At 38.0% G+C, this 16,162-nt stretch overlaps 1 protein-coding gene across 1 annotated transcript in view; it reads right to left on the minus strand.

The window, feature by feature from the left end:
* The window catches only part of CSMD1 (CUB and Sushi multiple domains 1), a 1,845,645-nt gene that overhangs the window by 310,236 nt on the left and 1,519,247 nt on the right, over positions 1–16,162 (minus strand). The window contains exon 31 of the mRNA XM_067558441.1: positions 705–821. Within this exon, the coding sequence (XP_067414542.1) occupies positions 705–821 (117 nt within the window). The remainder of the gene's footprint in view (positions 1–704; positions 822–16,162) is intronic.

Below are 16,162 nucleotides of genomic sequence, written 5' to 3' on the forward strand. Positions count from 1 at the left end.
GGAGGCCCTAATATGGCATATAGTATATATTAAATATACTTAACTGCTCTAAATCCAGTTCTTTGAAAGATTCATTTTTCAATCCACACTTAATAAGAAATGACAGCCATTCATTCTCTTCCTTATTATCTGGGCCCATAGTAGCTTAGATAACTTCACTGAAGGCCATACCTGCAAACTTTCTAATTCCAATCACACATGCTTTAGAGATGCTGTACAATTATTTTCACACACTGCAAGAATGAGATCACATAGTTGGTGGTTATTTTATAAACTTTTTTGAGGATCTTATGTAGATAAAGTTTTGGCTTTTGTATTATGTATTATATTTGTTTTATGTTTGTTTCTTAGCTATTATTTACTGTGCAGGAATGAACCCTGGAAGAATGATTATGCCCTGATGATGAATGATGTAATCAATTGAAGAGTTCATGATGTTCTTGGATAACAGACATAGACTGTTTTTAGATGGACTCTGTTGATTACCTGGGGCAGACTGGATGGTGAAAACCCTTGAATCTATTCTTGTATCAAGCTTATGTATGTTCTTGCTAAACAATTTGCAATCATGTGAAAAGTTTACCCTCATTGTTGCATGAGAAACAAAGTTTCATTTTACTTAGAACTATTTCTAAACAGTCAATAAAATCAACCTTAGGATAAATGAGTTAGTGAGCCATAAATCAATATAACCAAACTCTTACCAAATTCCTTAGGTACAGTTATAGAATAATGACAAGTCTGTCCAGCGGTATAATTATGTGGATAATTTGGTGATAAAACCACCCCATCTGATCCAGTATACTGGCCTCCACAAGGAGCTGAAAAACAGAACAGAAACATAAGTGTCACACTTAATTCCATCTGCTATTGGCTATAGTGCCTCAGCATGAAACTGCAAAATGCAGTAACTGCAAGGTGACATTTTTGGTGTTTTTGTTTTTTCTATAGAAACAATTACAGCGTTTTTTGTCAGGAAAGTATATTTATCAAATTAAATTAAATTAAAGAGTTTTACACAACTACATTAATTGTACAGTTATGTGCAAATAAATTATTCCTTTGGGAGAAACTATAAAAACAAAGCTGAAAAGCTTGTTTTCAAAGTGCAATCTAAATAAAATCTCAGGAAAGACATGTTATTTATTATTTAGATTGCATCAGCACCTATAATGTGCTAGATGCTTTCCAAACATAGCCATTCTGCTGCCAAAGAGGATACAGTCAAAAATCTTTTTGCTATGTTTCATCAACACTAAATAAAAAAGAATGAATGATTTATTTAAGGAAACTCTTTAAAGCTACAGAAAGTAAATTTGGCCTAGAACCATGAATAGAAAAATCCATTAATGTACCAGACCAGAGATATTGTAAAAGCTCAGGGTCAAATCCTGCCTTCAGTTAACCCACAAGTGGGCAGCCATAATTATACTGAGAGGAGAAATTAGTGACAAGGAAACAGAAAAGGGGACGTTACGTCATTTTGGAAAGTGGCCAACACACACAAAGTGGATATTTTCAGACTGATACATGTCTCCTTATTTTTGTATGCAACTGAAGAAGTTTTCTCTACCCAACACACACATTACCTTCTTCCTCAACTACTCGGTAAAATAATTAAATGAAAAACCATTCAGATATCTTGGACTTAAACATCAAACCTCCTAAAGAAAGCTGTATATAAAATGCAAAATACTCTTATAACAATTATTTTATCTTCTCAACAGCACAAGTGATAAAGCATTTCATTTTAAATGTTTATAACTTAGACAGTACATTGTTATTTATGACATTTAACAAATACTACTAAAATATGAAATTTTTGCAAGGATTAAAAGGTCACCATTACACTGGAATTTTGCCACACTAGTGTCAAAGGACCAGTAATAGCCAGAAACTTATACATTATATTTTCTTGGGAGAATTTACTTAAATTAAAGGGTCTGACACTAGACCTAAAAAAGACACATTGTTTTGGTTCCTAAGGATGGGCGTGCTCATGGCAACAGTGCAAACAAAAGTATTTTCTCCTCTGTGGAACTAAACAATTCAAGAATATTTATGTCTGTTGTTTATAATTCCTTCAGCACAGCAGATGACCTTTTAACAATGCTGCAGCTCTTATTTTTCAAGTATTTAAGTGATTGTTTTCAGTATCCAGAGTCTCTCAGAAGGCACTTTAAATTTTAATATAAACTTCTTTGCCTGTAAACCTTGAAAATATCCTTTAAACAAAACATCACACTTTTTCTTAGGAAAATGACTAGTGACAGGGAAGGTTATGGGCATGCTCAGCCACAACCATAACAGCAAATAGGTGCCTTGAGAAATGTTTGTTCCAATATTGCAAACACTGTAGACCATTGTTCCAAAATCTTTTTTTTGTTTGTTTAATGTGACTATCTATTTGTGCTGCTCACAGATATTTAAAGGCATACTAATCTTACATTTCAAGCACCAGAGATGGGACCTTTTGCCTTCAGCTGCCTACTGTATATCAGACTATTCAAATCACATAACTATCAGCTATGTTGAAATTGCATTCCTATAATATTCTAAATAGAGCAGAGAAATGTGAATCAATGTGCTCAGCAAGAGACATTTGGATTGGCCAGTTCATAGCAGCTGTCATTTAATCTGCTGAAAACGAGGGGATGGAAATAATGGACCTTAAAGGCATCTGAAATATTTTTTTTTTTGTTCATTTTTTCTTGTTAAAGCTTATCTGGCTGAAAAAGGGACTGGGTTAGGAAAAGACAGAATCTGTAAAAGCCTAAATTGCAAATACAGCATTAATATTTAGGCCAGTGGTTTTAAACCTTTTTTCATTTGTCGATCCCTAAAAAATTTCAACCTGTGATCCACTGACCCAACCATAGAATTCTTAGACTGAAAGCTGACTGAAAAGAATTCAACTATAAATGTTGCATGTACTCAGCACAGCATTTGATGCAGCATGGGAAAGTATGCTAAACTGTGTGCTTCTATGGTAATGACAACACTTCTAAATTTTGACCTGCAGGTGGGGGTATTCACATACATTTGATTGATCAGAAAAATGGAATGCCTTTTCTGAGATCTGAAACTTTATTTTCATAATCACCTTTCACAAACCCCTTAGACAGAAGGCCCCAGGGGCCTTCGGACCACAGGTTGAAAATCACTGATGTAGGCAAAACAGTAGCATGTCAAAGGCTAGGAGCCGAAAAAGTTTTTCTCAATAGATCATTTTAAAATCTGTAGAAAAGAAAGTCAGTCCTCTAAGGCAGAAAGAAAAAGTCTTGTATTCTAGTCAATAGCAAAAAGTAACAACCTTTAGTATTTAAAAAAGAAAGGTCAGTTTAACTATAGACCACCTGGCTGGCCTCTCAGCAAGTACTTACAAGAGAGGCAGGCAGAAATTATTTTGTTCAAAGATTTTTAGGAATCTAAACAAAGAAGGCAAAACCCACCTACCTGGTCTGTGTATCAAAACATGTAGTGACTCAGGTAATGTTACATTTTAACTGATTTTTTTGCAACATAATCTATATTATATATAATTATCATACTGAAGAATGGCAGGGACTGAATAGTAATTAACCATGTTAAGTTAGAGAATACAATATTTGCTATGATGCCACTCTTTTTTTGAAGAGGTTTATACTCTATTGAGTTAAATATGTTGACACTTTGACAAAATGTGTGTATTTATGTATGTGTGTACATCTGAATTTAGAGACAAAATTTAGCTGACGATCCACTGAATGATAACTATGTTTTAACTCCAGTGACAAAAGATGGTGAAGTAAGGCTTGCATTCATACCTATCCAATAGAAAGACATCAAACTATTAAACGCCTCCTGGCTTCTTTTAGAAAGGGTGGATAAAAATCAATGATTAAAAAAAAACCCTTTTTATTTAAATTTGATTTTTTTATATAATTAGATACAGGTTTATTTAAAAAATAATCGTATTTGAAATTATTACAACCTTTGTTAAGCTCTAAGCTTTTTATTATCTATTAAAAGCATTTAAGTTAAATTAAAAATAATATTAAACAATACATGTATGCTGCTGATGTTTTTAAGAAAATCAAACCACTGAACTGGTCCACGGAACCACTGTCACTGGATAAATACCTGTAACCAGAATTTGTTGGACTTCTAAACCAGTTTTTGACAGTAGTAGTCTCTTTTGGAGGTGCAAAGAGAATATTTTATTCATTTCAGTTTATTCAACTAGTTCAGTTCAATGATTAATTCACTGAAAGTTAAGAGACCAACTGGGAGCTGAAAATGCAGAAAAGCTAGTTTTCTTCTTCCAGTTTATGCATTAATAACTAGGTGCGAAAGTAGCTACTAGTTCTGAAATCTTGACTGGAAATGGTGACCAATCAGTTCAATTTACTTACTACAGATAATACTTGGTTAAATAAATCAGTTAGTTTTAAATGAAAAATATGTTTTGGTAAACTTTTTGATACTCTTTTCTTATGTATCCAGCACACTTAAGATAATATTATTTAACTAAAAAAAAACAAACAAACAAAACAAAACATCAATTTTAAAATGCTATTGCTTTTGCATTTTTTAATTTAAATTGAACTTCCATCCAAATTGAGTTTGATGCAAATGACAAGAAAATAATTAATCATCATCTAATAAATATATATCATTAGCCACTCTCCAACTTAATACAAACTGTAAAAATTAATAATCTAAATAAGTGCAAGCTAAGCTATGTAACTGCTTAAATAAATGTGTATATGTATTATGTATCTTCCTGCTTACCAAAAGGAAGCCCCAAATTTAGTGCAAAGGGCTATATTTGGTTACAAGTCAACATGTTTTAAGGCTTATACCAGTGGTTCTCAACCTATTTACCATTGTGGGCTGCACACGCAGCTCTCTATGTGTTACATGGGCTGTATCAACACTATATATATAAGCTATCTGCATGGCCTTGACGATGTCACATGGGCTGCAGTTGTGTGCTGACTGGGCTGCAAGTGGCTCGTGGGTTGAGAACCACTAGCTTATACCAACTAATGAGACTCAGCCTTTCTGTAGGAAAATACCAAAAGTACAAATACAAAACAAGATTAAAATCGATGATTTAAATAAAAATGTCTTGCTTGCTAATTTAAATCATAGTTAAAATCCGTGATTTAAATCAAGTCACCTTCCTTTCAGAGTGCTAAAGAAGCTCTTTAGCATAACCACAGTGGAAATATGTTCTTCAATCTATTTTTCAGGCAGTCAATCAATGTAAGTGCCATGATTCTATCCCCTTTTGGCCCACTCAGATTCCCGAGTACATAATAGTCTTGTCATTATTGCAATATAATTTTAAATCAAACAACTGATATGAAAGTTGTGGGGAGAAATTAGTGTGGTTGAAATCACATTAGTCTCTGGAACCCAAACAGCCCAGGCAAAATTTTACATACATAAAACAAACAACTGCATAGAGTGACCAAATGTCCCAATTTTATAGGGATAGTCCCGATATTCAGGGCTTTGTCTTACATAGGTGCCTATTGCTCCCCACCCTGTCTGATTTTTCACATTTGCTATCTGATCACCCTACAACTGTGGTACATATTCACAGGTTATGTATTGAAAATTTGGGCATATAAAACAAAGAGGCTGAACCTTTACTTTAAATGTACAACAGAATATGGCCTCAACTATGGCATTGCAACGGCTTCTCTATAACACCATTTTAGCAACCCATATACATAGATATAATATGATGTATACTGTATTATCTGATAAATAGTATCAGGCCATTTAATAAAAATACTAAATCATAATGGAAATGAAAAAGAGGATGGATTGGGGCTGTATATGCAACCTAAACCTAAACCATTTGTTGACTTCTGGGTGCTTTTTTCCTGTGAGCTTAACATTCTTTCCATGTTCTTATACACACACACACACACACACACATTACATTTCATCAGCACAACAATCCAGGTATAATAGCATCTCTATGTCATTAGCATAATAATTGATGAAATATTATGATAGTTTAAATGGAGGGGAATATAAGATCAGGCCTCAACTTTTCACACCTAAAATGAAGTCTAAGATTACAAAATCATTTTTTTGTTTTGACAAAGATTACTATTGAAATAGACTAAGAGGAGTACCACACAGATAGTTCATTTGTAAGATAATTACAAACAAATTACAAACATATTTTTCAAAATAATTGTATCACTCAACTTTTTCTTCAAAATAACTAATTTATCTATTTTTCTTTTGCTCTCTTAAATTTGTCCTATATTTATAGAACATAACACTGGAGCAGGGGAGAGTATAATTCAGTTAGACACAGCACTTAGACTACTATTTCATTTTCTGCATCAGATATTACAAATTTTATCCCAAAGTAACAGGTAATACAATAGTGAAATTCTTGTAATATCTTCTATAATCTCAAGGGAAAAGCTCTTACTAATAAACAATAGTGGCTATCTGAAGAAGTCACCAAACAAAAAGCTTGTGCATCTGACCCAGGAAACCAAAGTAAACCTAGCAACTGGAATATGTGGTGATGGCAGTGAGTTAAGAATGTTTCCAGCAGGCTTATTCTGCATATCATATTAAAAACATGTTCTTAGGATCTGTTATGCTAGTATACCTTAAGAAAATATAAGCTAAGGAGTGATTTTCAAAGACATGTACAGCAGCTTTGTGCCTAACTCCAACAAAAGTAAATGTGAGTCAGGCACTTAACTGCCATTGTGCCTTTGAAAATCTACCCAAAAATCTATTTAAAACCCCAAAATATCCCAAATCTTAAGATACACATATGCACTAATATTTTAAAAATCACCTTAATTTGAAGCTATACAAAGAGAAAGGAGGGAAGGGGAAAGTTTGGTCATATAGTAGCAGGAAGCTTTCTACATGAAAGGATTAATTGGTCCACTAGACTGCCAGTAAGTAATGGGAGCAGCTAAGGAAGATAAGGATGTTGCTGAAAAGCTAAACATATTTTTACAACAGTCTTTACCACACAGCATGTTGGGGAGATTTTTACCCTGGAGGTGGCAAAAGAAGTAGTGTTGGAATAAGATGATACATTAAAAGTGCAAATGTAGTGATTTCTATAACTCATTATTTACCTGACAATCCTTTAAACCCAAATGTAGTGACTTCTAAAACTCATTATTTACTTGATAATACTTTAAAGCCATTAAAAACTACCTTATAAACATGAAATTATTGAAATTATTATTTAATCTATAGTCTATAATGAAAGACCTACTTAAAACATGCTTTATTTGCTGATCACTGATCTGATAAATCATGACACGGTCTATATGGAAGATTTTTTCAGAAACCAAAGTGTATATAGGGGCATATTACAGATTCATCATGCTACAAAATGTTATTGAAATCCTATTTTTATTTTGTGCAAACCCACATTTTGGAGTTTAGTATTACTACCGCTCCAAAACTATAGATTTGATTTGTTTTCAATTAGGTATAAAAGTGACACTCCAGACCATCACATGAGCTGACATTTTAAACTTTTTAAAATGGAAGACAGTTTTTATGGGAGAGTTATAAACATCCTGAAAGCCAAAGGTTATAATGGAAATTCTTACAGACTTTTAACTATAGTGGCATATATTGTGCCAGTGTGATATTTCAGTTTCACCTCAATCACATAAACTTGCTAGGCCCATTGATAGATTGAACTTCTGATCTTCTAAAGTTACAGCTGGAATTTTAAAGGATACATAGAAATGAAGAATGACAGAAAAGCTTTGTCTGTATTAATATTTAGCTGCCTGTATCATTCTAAACTGGTGTCCTGTTGTGATCAAGGACACTTGTAAAGATATTTCATAAGGTGTATATCTAAAAATTACTTTAAAAAACTGGATTAAAATGAAGTTTTACAGTGATAAGACATAGTTCAGTATGGTACTGAGTGCCCTCCATTCTCACTGAAGTCAATGGAAATGGAAGATGCTCAGAGCCTTCCAGACAGTATTAGGATCTCACAAGATCAGACCCAGCAGAATAATGTAACATAAATAAATAAAAGACCACCACTATTTTATTTCTCAAAATGTAACTTATCTACTGTTTGGAAATGCCCACCTGGGGAATCACATTTTTTTTAAATGACTAACAACCTCTTCTCTTGCTGCATTCCATATTCTCAACCATTATTATGATCACCTTGAATTCTGGCAGTATTTGGAATACTGCTATAAAAAAAATCAGACCGTTTTTTAGAGATATCACTACAAATTAAAATACAAAATGATGCACCATATTTTTGAGTGCTGATTCCTTATTTCCCATTTTGTGTCTGTATATTAATATTATAAACCATGATAATATTATAAACCCTGATTATGGGATGAGCCATACCTGAGCTGAATCAGGTGATTCCACAAAAGAAGAGTAGGCAGTTGCAAAAAAGGGGGGAAAGCCCAGGAAACTGTATCTAGATGTGCATGGAGCTAGAAGGCTCTGAGTCAGCAGGGGAAAAAGTTGAACAAGCATGGGAAAAACCTGTACAGGCAGGGAGGCCTGGGTGAAATCCTGTCCAGTCAGGGGAGAGACTGTAAAGGCCAACTGGGATGAAGACTGTGTGCGTTTGTGTTTTGGTTATTTTGGGTTAATCAGGAGAGAGAAACACTGAACTGTTTGGGGCATAGAGAGCCAGTATGCATCAGAGGAATAAATAAATAAACCTTGTGGGGTTTATCTGAACCACCTGTGAACTGTGAGTTGTCAAAGGGCCTTGAGAAGGGGGAAGTAGAGGTAGGGTGCCACAGAGTGATCTCTGGCCATGAGGTGGCTCTCGGAAAGTGGACTTTGTATTACAACTGGCATAGTCAGCAGAATCAAAGCAGATCAGTTCCCATCATGGAGGAAAATTGAAAGTGTGGGAAATGCACAGAATGGAGGAAGCTGTTCATATGATGGCCAAGCAACAGCAGCGGACCCAGGCAGTCCCATACTTCTGCAGCAGTAGCAGCAGCAGAAGGTGCAGTAGACCTAGCAGCAATGGCAGAGAGTCACCCTTGCCAGTAGGTGAAAAAGATCCAATTGGAAAGCCCAGACATCTGAGAGTGGAGCACCCCAGTTGGCAGAGGGAGCAGTCAAAGTGGGCTTGAGGAAGAGACACGGCAAGGGTGGTCCAGAGATGGAAGGGTCAGTTACAGTTTTTTGAATGTTGACATCTGGGGCATTTTAGGATGGTTTGCCCTTCAAGAATTGCAAAATTATACAATGAAAAGAAAAGGCACAACTGGCCAAATTGAGAAGTGTCCCCTAAGTGGCACACAAGATGTGTCAGCGTGGACAAGGTTGGAAGAAGACACACACTAAGAGGTGTTTCAGATGTGGGAAGGAATGTCATGTGCTAAAAACTTGTCCCAATGAAGTCCAGGACCTTGATAAAGAGAAAGAGGAGGTTATTAAGAAGGGAAAGATCTGGCAGACTGAGAGAGAGTCAAAGGAAGGAGCAGTTGTTTGTATGCTCTCGAAAAGAAGTCAGTCCCCCTGTGCCTGATTCAAGAGAAATAAGCAAGGCAGTGATGGACACAATAGCCTTTCCCGCTAGTGAGCAGACTGGTGGTGGGGTACAAGAAAAGGGCAGAGAGACACCTTGGAATTATGTGACCAGGCCATAGGAACCCAGAATGAAGGGAAGGCTGTGGCTAGAGTTTGTAAGAGGAGCACACAAATCAATGCTGCAGTTATGGCAACAGCTCCTACACATGAAAAGTCAATTAATTCAGTGCTGGTAGGAGAGGACACTAATGGATTGAAAGGAACTTGCCACTTTGAGGGAGGAGGTTCAGCAGGCCCTACAAGAAAGGGACAAGTTACCCATGGATAAGTGGGGCTTGAAATGGCAGGTGATACTCCGATAGATGAGAGAGAAGTTCAGTTTCAAATGGCAAAGATGAAAGTTGCTCAGGAGAGAGAGTAATTTCTCTCTGCTTGGGGTCAGATGACAGGATAGCTGGGGAGGCAATGGAAAAAACAGAACAACAAGGGATGACGAAAGCAATAAAAACCTGGGGTGGGCAAGATTCTAAGTGTGGGTGAGTGGGTGGGTGGTCGGTATTTAAAAAGTGGCCTGCCCCATGGACTTCTAGAGCTTGGGTTAAGGCTAATTACAGGATGAGTCACACCTGTGTTGTATCAGGTGTTCCCAAGACAAAAAGAACAGGAAGTTTCAGCAAAGGGGATGTTATATTAATTTTGATGGCATATATAGGTGTTAACATAACCCAGTCACCATCCAACATTAAACAGTGTTAAACAAGGTATGCCGCTTGGTATGCAGAGACCTCAGGCTCTCTAGTACCTTGGCAAATGCACCATTAAAAATCCCTTTAAGCTTTTATTAAGAATAAAGGAAAGAAGGGAAAACCTCATTTGAAATGTGAGGTATTAAGTAAGACTTTCATTTTAACAACGTCCCTTTTTCCCTTTCCCTTTAGCTAAAGAGAGTTTTAGCAGGAAAAAGATAGTGTGTGGCAGAGTAGAGGGTGATTAGCCACTCGGTGCCTCTGCCACCCCCAACCCAGCTGCCTGGATTAAAGTGGGCCAACAGGGCCACAGACAGCAAAGCAGAGCAACAGCTGAAGGTGCTGAAGGCAAGAGCCTTGCCTAATGAGGCAAGGGGAACAGCTGTTTCCCTAGCTGGGAGGGGGGGAAATATAGGTCAGCTAGAAAGAACGGGGGGAAACCCTGCTACTCAGTTTGCCTCCTGGCCAAGGAAGGGTGAGCAGCCCAAAACCTCAGGGCCAAGTGGGCCTAATTTGTAGCTGTACACTGTAAATATATGAGCACAGGTGAAGTCTGCAAGTTCTGTTTGTTCCGGAGGGAGAGAGACCACCCCAAAGACCCAGAGAGACGGGGGGGGGGCCCTGTGGCAATCTGATACATAGTGATAACTGTTCTTCTGGGGAAAAGAGAAGAAGTTACGTGAGATGGGCTGGAGTTGTTGCTGCTGCTAAAGTCCAGTCTCATTTCATCTAAGGTTCTTGGATTCCTCCGGAGTTGGTGGGGTGGTAATATCATCTGGGTCCCTTTCTCTGGCCCAGTTTGGTCAGAACATCTCTCACGATAAACATGATGAAGGCCCAGGGGTCCCATAGATGGTGGGGCTGGCAGCCATGATGGTGAAACTTGCTCCAATAACCAATTTTGCTCCCCAAAGTCTTTCTTTAAGGACCCACAAAGGAAATGGGGGATGGAATAGCTCATTGCGTCATCATTTTGTCCACCAATTAGGCCTAGTTTCTTACATAACTATTTTAGTTCTTGTGACATCTTATGAACTTACATGTATTTTTAATTGAGCTCCCAATTAGGGTAGATTTATAGGTTCAATTATTACAACATGGGGAAGCTCAAGAAATTGCAGCAAGATCTGTAGACACTGCAGGGAGCAAAAAGGCTCATGGAGGCCCTGAGTCAGCGGGGTGGGGGGGACCTGAAGAAAAAGGAGAGACTGGGAGAAATTTCCCCAGGCAGGGAGGCTGGGTGAGACTCTGTAATAGCAGGAAAGAGACTGCAAAGGCTGGCTGAGATGAAGACTGTGTGTTTGTGTTTTATGTTATTTTGGGTTTATCTGGAAAGATACACTGAACTGCTTGGGGAATAGAGGGCCAGTATGTATAAGACAACTAAATAAGTGGGACCCCTTGTGGGGATTGATTGAACCACTTTTGAACTGTGAGTTCTTAAAGACCCAAAACAGAGGTTGGACATCTCTGGCCACAAGGGGGCACTAAGGAGGTGACCACCACATTACAGTGTGGTGCAGTTGTATACTGCGCATACTGTATACCGTGTATATTTTGGCCATCAGTGTCCACTGGAGGTCAGGTCAGTGCCCTGAGTGTCCTTGTGTCTCCAAAAGAAAGCATAAAAGTTGGGGTAACCCCAAACATTGCCAGTTCCTTCACTAACACAGTGTTGTAAGATTCCATAGTAGAGGAGAAAGAGGGAAGGTTGTGGAAAGTACATGGACTTCCAATCTCGAAGAACCACAGTTACAGTAAGGTACGTAACAGTTTCTTCTTCGAGTGCTTGTTCACTTACATTGCATTGACAGTGCCTCACAAGCAGTGGCCTGAATTGATGGACGTAGGTGCTAGGAATCTAATTAAATAGTTCATGCCTGCAAGACAGCCCTGCCAAAACCATCTGACTGTGATGCTTCTACAGTGGACCCATGCTGTGTAAAGCTAGGTAATAGAACTCCATGTAGCTGCCCTTCATATTTTGACTATGGACACATTCATCAAAGAAGCTATGGAAGCTGTTTGAGCCCTGCTGGAAAATGCTATTCTTTCCAGTATGTCAGCCTTAGTTATTTCAGAACATAGCCTAATGCAGCTATTGATCCAATTAGAAACGCTCTGGGTTGAAATGTGTTGAACTTTCTTCCTCTCTGCAAAAGCAACAAATCTAGTGAATAGCCTAAAAGAGCCTACTTGTGTCTAGATAAAATGACAGTGCTCTATGCATGTCTAAAATGTGTAGCCTAGTTTCTTCTTTATTAGAGTTTGGCTTGGGGAAGAACATAAGGTGGTTAATCACCTGAATAAGATAGAAATTAGAAACATTTATGGGTAGAAACTTGGGAAGAAGTTTCAGTGTCATCCTACTTTTTATCAGTTGGTGTAAAATGGGCCTCCTATAAGAGCCTAGATCTCTCCCACTCTTCTAATGGATGTAATTGCTACCCAAAATGCCATATTAATGGACAAGTGAAAAGACAGCACATTGCTGGAGGCTCAAAAAGTGGTCCCATCAATACCATTAGAACAATATTTAGATCCCAAAAGGAAGTAGGTTGTCTGATTCAGTGATAGACTCTGATAAGACCCTTAAGGAATCTGACTACCGTGGGTTGAGAGAAAATTCAGTTTTATGTAAAACATTACTGTCAAGATATGGAACGATGATCTCTTGAGAACTAGAAGGAATATGGCACAAAGCAAGACAAATAGCTCCCAAATCCAGAATATTAATATGTAATTGCACCTCTTGTTGAGATCAGAGGCTTTGAGTCTGAAAGAGATCTAGGTGAGCTCCCCATCGAGTGCTGAAGGCATCTATTTCTAGAGTTCAGGATCATAACAGCTCTCTTATCTAGGTGATGCCTTGTAGGCTGAAATACTGACTTCAAATACCCTAGCATGCAGCAATGGAGAAGGCTGGCATTTTGAGTTATGTAGGTGCAGACAGTCATGTGATCTACAAGCCACAGACAAGGTCTCACCCTTCTCTAAGATGTGCCTGCAATTGGTTGATTAGATCCACCAAGTTACTGCACCTCTCTTTAGGCAAGTAGGCCTTGCTGTTGTTGCATCCAATATTGCTACTATAAATTGTATTTTCTGAGTAGGAACCAGAATATATTTTTCTTCATTGATTCTGAGTCCTAATGAGGCAATCAGATTATTTGTTTTGCTGAATAGTTTTGGCTACTTGTTGAGATTTCCCTCACACGAGCCAATCACTGAGGTATGGATAAAATATCAAGTCTCACTTTCCCAGGCATTTGGTGAACATATTTAGCACTGTTGAAAGTTCAAAATGCAACACTCTGTACTGGTAATGGGTGTTACCATCTTGGAATCAAAGATATTTTTCTGTGCACAGAATGGATGGCAGTATGTCTTGGAGCTCCATACAAGTCTTATGGATCCAGGAAGTGTATTACTGAGGCCAGAGTTACAATCTTCAACTTGATCTTGAGAATGAAGGTGTTTGTGCATCAAGTCCTAAATCAGGTGCCAGACTCTCTTTTTCTTTGGTATCCTTCTCAATTCTGCTGAAACTTCTTCTGTTGCACTGAGAACTAGAAGGGAGTCCACTTCCAAATGAAGCATGCCCTCGCACGAGGGATCCCTTAAAATGGATAGGAAAGAGGGGGAATAGGGAAATAGGAAGGCTGTGAAAATGAATAGAGTATCCCAGGTCTATTATCTCCACAACCCCAACAGTCTGTTGACATGAATTTTGACACCCCACAGAAAAGAAAAAAAGTGGTTGCCAAAGGAAGGTGAAATAACTGGTGGATCCACTAGAATTGGACAAAACTTTTGAATACTGAGTCAGATTTGCTGCCTCAAAGATGTAGTTGGGTGCATTGATGATGTAGAGAATGCTAATGACTTTTTCATCTGAAATCTTTGCCATTTTCTGGGAGGCTCAGAAGGTCTGTGCAGTGAGTAATAAAGCCACCTGGAATGTGACTGGGGCCTAGCAGGTTTTTACTTTAATGCAAGAGCTTAAAAACCCCAGGATCTCAGGATTCTTAGAGAGTCCTTTAAAAATGTTAGTTTTGAAGTTGAATAAATCAGAGCCGTCAAACAGCAAGTCTTCTATAGTGACCTGAACTGACCATTCAGTGAATGCAGAAGGCATGAAGCCAGGAGAGTGACTGAGATTGCTGTAGACCTGGCTGTCATATCTGATGCATCCAGAGCCTCCTAGAGAGACATACCTACAACCACTTGTCCCTCAGAAATTAACACTCCTGATTGATTTTATCAGCAAATTTTGAGATGTTGTTATAATTCAGAGAGTCGTATCTTGCCAATAAATTAGCAATATGCATCTGCAGGTTTTCAGAAGAGTAATTTTTTTCACCCCAAAAAGTCTAATTTGGGGCACCTTGTCCCACAGTGTTGATTTGGGAGGACCCGGTATAATCATACCAATATAAATCCCACATCTTGACTATTGCATGCAGTTCCGGTCACCCCATCTCAAAAAAAGATATATCAGAATTGGAAAAGATACAGAGAAATAAACAACAAACAAAATGATAAGGGTTATGAAACACATTCCGTATGAGGAGAGATTAAAAAGACTGGGACTTTTCATCTTAGAAAAGAGATGATTAAGGGGGAACATGATAGATGTCTACAAAATCATGAATGGTGTGGAGAAAGTGAATAAGGAAGTGTTAATTACCCCTTAACATTACACAAGAATCAGGAATCACCAAATGAAATTAATAGGCAGAAAGTTTAAAAACAAACATAAGGAAGTATTTCTTCACACAATGCACAGTCAACCTGTGGAATTCATTGCCAGGGGATGTTGTGAAGGCCAAAAGTATAACTAGTTTAAAAATAGAATTAGATAAGTTTATGAAGGGTCCATCAATGGCTATTAGCCAAGATAGTAAGGACACAACACCATGCTCTGGATGTAGAGAAAACCTCTGACTGCCAGAAGCTGGGACTGGGTGACAGTTCTGTTCTGTTCACTCCTTCTGAAGCATCTATCTCCGACCACTGTCAGAAGATAGGATACTGGGCTAGATGGACCCTAAAATTGTTCTGACCCAATATGGCTATTCTTAGAATCTTATGGTACTTTAATTTTTTGTGGACCAAAGATACCATGAGGTATTAGAGTGCAGGTCTAACTGATCAAAACAAGAAGATGGAACCTAGTATTGATGCATTGCATGTTTGCAATTTGGAGCTATAGAGGCTGGTGTCAGTCAAAGCAATTTTGTAGGGTCAAGGACACCTCCAGTCATGGTTATTTTAGGCAATCTAGCATGCTGGTGTGCAAAATATTCAGGAGCTTATGTGTCTTCTACTGGACCAAGTTTACCAGAATCTCTAGTGTGTCCACCATTCTCCTGAGCAGTTCGTGAAAATACTTCTGATCAGCTGGTTATGAGGATGACATTGCTGATACAACAGCCTCATCTGAAGATGAGGAGGATATGAGAGCAGATATACTGGGATTCTCAATCTCTAGCGCTTGCCCTGAATCATGGTCCAGCTGCACACCTGTAGAGTCCATTCCTGAATAGTTCTGAGGACTATTCTTTGCAATGGTGGAGATAGAGACTTAGGCATGGAACATGATGCAGACATTCATCTTCTTTCAGACTGAAAACCCCAGAGTACTCAGTAGGGCCATACTGGTAAGCGTAGGAAGCAAAGGGCTATGGTGGAGAATACCAGGGTTTAGAATCTCTGCACCTAATAAAAATATAGGGTAACAGCAGTGACTGCTAGATTCTCTTTCAGAAGTATATGACACAGACCTTTACCTCTGAGAATGAAAAAGAGAGGATTCTCTATTATCACCAGAAGCACTGCTCTCGAAGTGGCATACCCTCAGTATTGGTTCTAGTCAGTAT

This window comes from Emydura macquarii, unplaced genomic scaffold (genome assembly GCF_026122565.2).
Source record: "Emydura macquarii macquarii isolate MOO-44397 ecotype Brisbane River unplaced genomic scaffold, CSIRO-AGI_Emac_v2 contig_2063, whole genome shotgun sequence".
NCBI lineage: Eukaryota > Metazoa > Chordata > Testudines > Chelidae > Emydura > Emydura macquarii.